General features: G+C 40.2%; 1 protein-coding gene across 1 annotated transcript; it reads left to right on the top strand.

The window, feature by feature from the left end:
* The first annotated feature begins 610 nt into the window (after positions 1-610).
* On the top strand, positions 611-2,558 carry LOC108471579 (uncharacterized). Its single transcript, XM_017773178.2, has 3 exons — positions 611-1,866; positions 1,966-2,162; positions 2,314-2,558. The coding sequence occupies exons 1-3, from the start codon at positions 611-613 to the stop codon at positions 2,556-2,558; spliced, it is 1,698 nt and encodes a 565-aa protein (XP_017628667.2).
* Positions 2,559-8,275: the final 5,717 nt, after the last annotated feature.

Genomic DNA, 8,275 nt, shown 5'->3' with positions numbered 1-8,275 from the left:
ACAAATCGAGGCACTTCTTAGGAGGCCGTCTGTCACTATAAGGCCTCAACATGGACCGGTTGATGCTGGGATCCACATGAATAACCCAACTGGTTCAGGATTCAATTTAGGTGACAACCCTACCAATCCTCTCATTCCTGACTTAGACGTGGCTGAAAAGGAAGATTTGAGAGCCGAAGCTGCAAAACAGTTGGAGGAACGTTGTAGATGGTTGGAGGAGAAATTTAAGGCTCTAGAGAGTGCTGATGGGCATCATGAAGTTGATGCCAAGGATTTGAGTTTGGTCCCAGACTTGGTGCTTCCCTATAAATTCAAAATGCCGGAGTTTGAAAAGTACAACGGGACTACTTGCTCAGAGGCCCACATTACGATGTTCTGTAGAAGAATGACCGGATATGAAAACAATGATTAACTGTTGATTCATTTTTTCCAAGATAGCAATCAGTTGAGTCGGGCCAAAATAAATTCATGGAGGGATCTTGCACAAGCCTTCATGCAATAGTACAATCATGTGACCGACATGACTCCTGATAGGATCACGCTGCAAAACATGGAGAAAAAGCCTAATGAGAATTTTAGGCAATATGCTCAAAGATGGAGAGAGGTTGCCATGCAAGTTCAACCACCATTGTTGGAGAAAGAGATCACCATGTTGTTTATCAACACTCTGAAGGCTCCATTCATTACTTATATGATTGGAAGCACTACCAAAAGTTTTGCGGACATAGTCATGGCGGGAGAGATGATTGAGAATGCCATAAGAGGTGGAAAAATTGAGGGGGAAGCGGCTAAAAGATCGGCCATAAGGAGAAAAGACAATGAGGTGAACAACATAAGTAACTTCAACTCGAAGGAAATTACAGTTGGTCAACCCAAAGTAGCTGCGGTTGGGCAACAGGGTTCTCAAATGCAGGAATCGGGCACAAGGCACGAGAGGATGCAATTCATACCTATCCCTGTGACGTATCGTGAGCTTTATCAAAGTTTATACGATGTACATGCTATTGCTTCTTTCCACTTAAAACCATTACAGCCTCCATATCCTAAATGGTATAATGCAAAAGCCAGATGTGAGTACCACGCTGGAATATCGGGGCACTCAATTGAAAATTGTACCGGATTCAAGAAGGCCGTGGAGAGGTTGATCAAGATGGGGGTTGTAAAATTCGATAGTACCCCAAATACTGAAAACCCTTTGCCAAATCATGACATTCAAGGAGTAAATGCCATTGGCGAAGCTAGTGAGAGAAGGATGAAGAAAAATGTTGCTGAGGTGAGGATGCCTATGAAGGTGATTTGGGAAGAGATGATGAAGAGAGGGATGATAATCTCTAGGAGAGAAAGAGAAAAAATGGGGAACTACTGTGAGCTCCATGGAGAAGAGGGTCATGAGACCCAAAATTGTGAAGAATTCAGAGCCTTGGTGCAAGGCTTTATCGATAATAAAGAGCTACAAATTTTTGAAGGTAGCTCTTATAAAAGAGAAATAAGTATGCTAAAAGGTGAACAAAAAGGAACCAGCCGGCCGAGGATCATTATCTCCCTGCCAAGGAATAACGAAGTGGGGACACCAGCAGTGCCCAAGGTCATTATCCATAAACCTACTCATTTCCCTTACAAGGATAGCAATAGAGTACCATGGAGTTATGACTGTAGTGTGACAGTGTCGGAAGAAGAAAATATAGCCAGTGCATCTAAAGACGTACAAGTTGAAGGTTCCCACACGCGGAGTGGGAAGCGTTATGATACGAAGGGCATCAGAGTGGAGCCCACAAAAACAAAAGGTGTCGAGGTTGAGAAGGAGAAAGAGACCGAATTACCCATCAATGAGCCAGTAAAGAGGGAGGAGGCTAAGGAATTTCTAAAGTTCCTTAAGCATAGCGAGTATAGCGTGGTCGAGCATTTGCGTAAACAGCCAGCTCGCATATCAGTGTTGGTTCTACTTTTGAGTTCTGAGGTGCATAGGGAGGCGTTGATGAAGGTACTTAACGAAACATATGTCACCCATGACATAACCGTTAATAAGCTAGACCGATTGGTGAACAACATTAGCGCGGATAATTTCATTTACTTTAATGATGATGAAATCCCATCGGGGGCAGGGGGTCAACTAAAGCCTTGCACATCACAACTCGATGCAAGGGGTACACACTCCCAAGCGTGTAAGAGCCTTTGACGGTACAGAAAGGAAGGTGATGGGAATAATTGACATTCTCTTAGAAATCGGGCCGAACGTGTATAAAGTAGACTTCTTGGTAATAGATATCAAGCCTTCCTACAATTTCTTATTAGGTAGGCCATGATTACACTCAGCGGGAGCAGTACCCTCGTCGTTGCACCAGAAATTGAAATTAGTGACCGATGGACGGTTAATAACCATCAATGCGGAGAAGGACATTATAGCCGCAGTCACTAGCAAAGCCCCTTATGTGGAGACGAATGAAGAGTCTATTGAGTGCTCCTTCCGCTTTTTAAAATTTGTGAATGCAACTTTCATTTTGGAGGGGAGCAAGCTACTGGTGTCAAAGATAGCAAAAGCTACGAGAATGGCTCTATGAGTGATGGCGGAAAAGAGAGCCTTACCAAGAAGAGGTTTAGAAAAGTATCTGCAAGGAGGGACTCAGATCCCAAAGTTGATTGAGAAGAAAGATTGCTTTGGTTTGGGCTTCAAGCCAGACTATAAGCAAAGAAGGAAAGACATCGAGAAGCGTCAAGAAAAGAGAATGGCACGTTTAGATGGAAGAGAAGTGGGGTGGGAATCGATGACGTTCCCTCCTATATCCAAAACCTTCATATCAAGAGGATTACTTATAAAGAAGAGTCATCAGATTAATACTGCACACGACGAAGGATCGGAGCAAAGGAACCTTGAGGGCATTCGCCCTTACGAATCGGGAAGCTCTTTGAACAATTGGACTGTGGAGGAACTTCCTGTAGTCTTTAGGAATTCTTCAGAGTAATTCTCGAAAAATTCTTGTTACTCTATAGCCTAGGAGTAATAGGATTACATTTGTGAAAATAGGCTTATGTTCATCTATTATTATTTAAATAAAACATAACTTTTATCAATTTCAGCGAGTATTGTTTCATTTTTATCAACCAATATTTCGTTAGAATTTTAATTCTTATTCTTTCATTCATAGTACATAAATAATCATTCTTCAATTCATTCATTCTTTGTATATTCTTTATACTTTGCAAACCCCTATATATCAATAACATGAGCATTGATATTACAAATCCTGATTTCTCTCGCGAGTAAGACATGTGTTTAGAGGAATCTCAGGATTTTGAAGATGTCCAGGATTGTGATGTGTCTCCGAATCTGTTGAGAATGGTAAAACAGGAGGAGAAACAAATTATGCCCCATGAAAAAGAGGCAATAGAGAATGTAGCCCTTGAGGAAAGGAAAGATGTGAAAATTGGGACACTTATTGCCAAGGACACAAGGCAAGGACTGATCGAGTTGCTATGTGAATTCAAGGATATCTTCGCATGGTCCTATCAGGATATGCCAGGATTATATACCGATATTGTGGTGCATTGTCTTCCAATAAAACAGGATTGTAAACCAGTCCAACAGAAGTTACAGAGAATGAGGCCAGATATTGTTCTGAAAATAAAGGACGAAGTTAAAAAGCAGTTCGATGCGGGTTTCTTACAAGAGGTAAAGTACTCGGAATGGGTAGCTAACATTGTGTCTGTTCCTAAGAAAGATGGAAAGGTACGAATGTGCGTTGATTACCGAGATCAGAACAAAGTTAGCCCAAAGGACAATTTTCCTTTGCCACACATCGATACTTTAGTAGACAACACGGCGGGATATTCGTTGTTCTCTTTCATGGATGGTTTCTCGGGGTACAATCAGATAAAGATGCATCTAGAGGACATGGATAAAACTACCTTCATAACCTTGTAGGGTACCTTTTGCTACAAAGTGATGCCGTTTGGGTTGAAGAATGCGGGGGCAACATACCAAAGGGCCATGGTAAACTTGTTCTATGACATGATGCACATGGATATTGATGTGTATGTTGATGATATGATTGCCAAGTCGCGTACAAAAAAAGAGCACATTGAGGTCTTCAGAAGATTATTCTTGAGATTGAGAAAGTTTCAGTTGAAGCTCAATCCGGAAAAGTGTATCTTTGGAGCTAGATCGGGAAAGTTATTAGACATTATAGTTAGTGAAAAGGGAATTGAAGTTGACTCAGACAAGGTCAGAGCCATACGAGAATTACCTCCCCCACAAACTCAGAAGGAAGTTCGAGGATTTCTAGGAAGACTGAATTACATTGCTCCGTTTATTTCACAACTAACTGAGAAGTGTGATCCCATTTTTCGTCTCCTTAGAAAGCACAATCAAGGTACTTGGGATGAGGAATGCCAGAATGCTTTTGAAAAGGTTAAACAGTACTTTTTGAATACTCCGGTGTTATCTCCACCCAGTCCAGATAGACCACTAATACTGTATTTATCAGTATTCAGCAATTCCATGGGATGTATGCTTGGCCAACATGATGAGTCAGGAAGGAAGGAGAAGGCGATATATTACCTCAGTAAGAAATTCACCGAATGTGAAATGAGATACTCGCCTATTGAAAAATTGTGTTGCGCTTTAATTTGGACAACTCGAAGGTTAAGACAGTTTATGCTATATCATACTACTTGGCTTATTTCAAAACTTGATCCTTTGAAATATATGATGGATTCAGCAGCGTTGAATGGGAGAATGGCGAGATGGAAAATACTACTTTCAGAATTTGATATAGTCTATGTGAGTCAAAAGGCTATAAAAAGAAGCACGATAGCAGAATTCCTCGCTAGCAGAGTGCTAGAAGACTACGAGCTTTTGAATTTTGATTTTCCAAATGAGGAGTTGATGTGTGTAACAGCTGCAAAGGATCATCCTTGGAAGTTGAGCTTTGATGGGGCATCCAATGCAGTGGGAAATAGAATTAGGGCAGTCCTGGAATCCCCGAATGGCGATTGTTATCCATTCACATGCAAACTAGATTTTGATTGCACAAACAATATGGCCGAGTATGAAGTATGCATCATGGGACTCCGAGTGGCTATAGAGCTAGGAATAAGAACCATATAAGTATATGGAGACTCTGCATTGGTGATTTACCAGCTTAAAGGAGAATGGGAGACAAAGGATCCTAAATTGATTAATTATCGAAAGGTAGTTCTGGGGTTACTTGAGGAGTTCGATGACATCACTTTCAACTATATCCCACGAGACGAAAACCAAATGGCAGATGCTCTAGCAACTTTGGCTTTAATAATTAAAGTGAATAAAGAAGAAGAAATGATACCCATTCAGATGAGTATCTTTGAGGCTCCAGCTCATTGTTGTAACATTGAGGAAGAAGAAAAGGATGATAACCTTTGGTATCAGGATATATTGCGATATGTGAGAGATCGTAAATACCCAGAACAGTCAACTGAGAATGATAAACGAACTTTAAGAAGATTAGCATGTGATTACGTTTTGGATGGAGACATTTTGTACAAAAAGAAGAAAGGACCAAGTACTATTGAGATGTGTTGACGCCATGGAGGCTAAGTTAATCTTGAAAGAAGTTCACGAGGGTGTTTGTGGGACATACGCTAATGGTTTCACGATGGCTAGACAAATCATGAGGTTCGGATATTATTAGTCTACCATGGAAGGGGATTGTATCAACTACGCCAAGAAATACCATAAATGCTAGATCTATGGAGACAGGATTCACGTACCACCTTCACCTCTACATGTTATGACTTCTCCATGGCCTTTTTCTATGTGGGGCATGGATGTCATTAGGCCAATATCACCAAAAGCTTCAAATGGACATCACTTTATTTTCGTGGTCATTGATTACTTCACAAAGTGGGTTGAGGCTGCTCCTTATGCAAATGTTACTAAGTCGACTGTAAGTCGATTCTTGAAGAAAGAGATCATTTGTCGATATGGGATGCCTGAGAGAATCATATCAGACAATGCATTGAACTTGAACAACAGAACGATAGCAGAAGTTTGTAGTTAGTTCAAAATTAAGCATCATAACTCTTCTCCGTATCGTCCAAAAATGAATGGGGCAGTAGAAGCAGCCAACAAGAACATCAAGAGGATAGTGGGGAAGATGATTGAGACTTATAGAGATTGGTATGAGAAACTACCATTTGCGCTCTTAGCTTATCGAACGTCCATCAGAACTTCTACAGGGGCAACTCCTTTCTCATTAGTTTATGGGATGGAAGCAGTATTACCCATTGAAGTAAAGATACCGTCTCTCCGAGTCTTGTTAGAAATAAAGTTGGATGAGGCTGAATGGATACAATCGCGATATGATCAGTTGAACTTGATTGAAGAAAAGAGGCTAAGGGCCATTCATCATGGTCAGATGTATCAAAAGCGAATGATGCGTGCTTACGACAAGAAAGTGTGACCAAGAGAATTCCATGAGGGGGATCTTGTGTTGAAAAAGATCCTTCCTATTCAGAAGGACGCTAGAGGAAAATAGATGCCGAATTGGGAAAGGCCATATGTCGTGAAAAAGGCTTTCTTTGAGGGTGCATTGATCTTAGCGGAAATGGATAGGAAGAGTTTACCCAACCCAGTAAATTCAGACTCAGTCAAAAAGTACTTTGTCTAAAGGAAAGGAGAATCCAAGGTGAAAACCCGCAAAGGGCACCTTGAGTTTTTTTTTTTTTTAAAAAATGATGGAGAATCCAAGGTGAAAACCTGCAAAGGGTGCCTTGTGACCAAAGGAGTTTTTGAGTTGAAAACCCGAAAGGGCAACTCAAATTTTGAAGAGCACACGGTAATCTTGATATATCTGATTCAACAAAAAGTGAAGCGCATTGCATATCGGGGCATCGACAAAGTAATTTAGGTCTTTTAAACACATGTTGAACTCAAGAAAGTATTCATGGAGCTGGCATATAAATGCTCAAGCGGCGATATCTAGGGCATCTAACTTTTGTCCTGTTAGCTATCTTTAGATTCTTATTCTTCTCAAAGATAGTCTTTCAGATTAATTTCTTTTGTATTTTTGACAAATTTATTCAAATCTAATTATTCTCAAGATTAAATTCATATTCCATTATTCTTGAAGTGTGTTGCACTAAATAATGATAGATGAACTAAATAATTTTCACAAATGAAGTTTTGCGTATTACTCTGAAAATTTCTAGATGGTACAAGAATCTAAAATAGGACAATTGTTCGAGAAATTCACATAAGTGAAGGTTGAAAGAACTTGAGGAATTTTTTTCTGCCGGTTCGAAATGATGATAGGACAAATCAAATGATTCAATTCTAAGAAAAGATCATCTTACAAATATTCTCAGTGAAGAATGATACAAGCCTACAGGCTGAGCAGGAATAATACTTTGAAAGAAGTAAAGATAAACGAAAGAATGAGTGGTGACATCTGGAATAGGAGTCATATTCATAACATTTTGCATCATAACATGTCTAATTAGGAGCATTTGACTCACTTCGATTATAGCATCCTAATCATCAAGCATGAGCACATATGCATTCTACAGGTTATGTAAATCAAAGATGATGCGCCTTAACCCCCTAAGCAGTAGGGTAACAGACCAAAACATAGCAGATCTAGCCTTCACGTGTTTACACTGAAGCAGGTCCAAGATAATAAGATTTGGCTTCTCTATCTTCAATGAGAAGCAAATTGAAGACATAGCAGATCTGACTTTTAGATGTTTTCATATCAAAGCAGATCCAAGATAACAGATCTGGCATCTTCATTTCGACGGAGAGCAGGTACATAGTAGGTCTAACCTTCAAGTGTTTATACTGAAGCAGATCCAAGATGATTTGGGCATTCTTGTGTTTACAAGAAACAAATCGAAGACATAGCAGATTTGACTTTCGGATGTTCTCACACCAAAGCAAATCCAAGATAACAGATCTGGCATCTCCATTTCGATGGAGAGCTACATAGCAGATCTAACCTTCAGACGATTTTACTGAAGCAGATCCAAGATGATTTGGCATCCTTATGTTCACAAGGAGCAAATCGAAGACACAGCAGATTTGGCTTTCACGCGTTTACGCTGAAGCAGATCTAAGATGATTTGGCATCTTTGTATTGTCAGAAAACAAATTGAAGAAGCAGATTTGGCGTCTCTGTGTTCGACGGAGGGCAGATCGAACATATCAACATGACAGACTTGAGTTTGCAAAGAGCAGATTGAGGACCATGATCCGATAAGGCCGGGCAAATTTGGTCTTTCTATGAGTCTTTACTCGATTCCT

Source organism: Gossypium arboreum, chromosome 1, assembly GCF_025698485.1.
Source record: "Gossypium arboreum isolate Shixiya-1 chromosome 1, ASM2569848v2, whole genome shotgun sequence".
NCBI lineage: Eukaryota > Viridiplantae > Streptophyta > Magnoliopsida > Malvales > Malvaceae > Gossypium > Gossypium arboreum.
The sequence above is the reverse complement of the archived record's forward strand: the minus strand, read 5'-3'. Positions and strand labels throughout refer to the sequence as shown.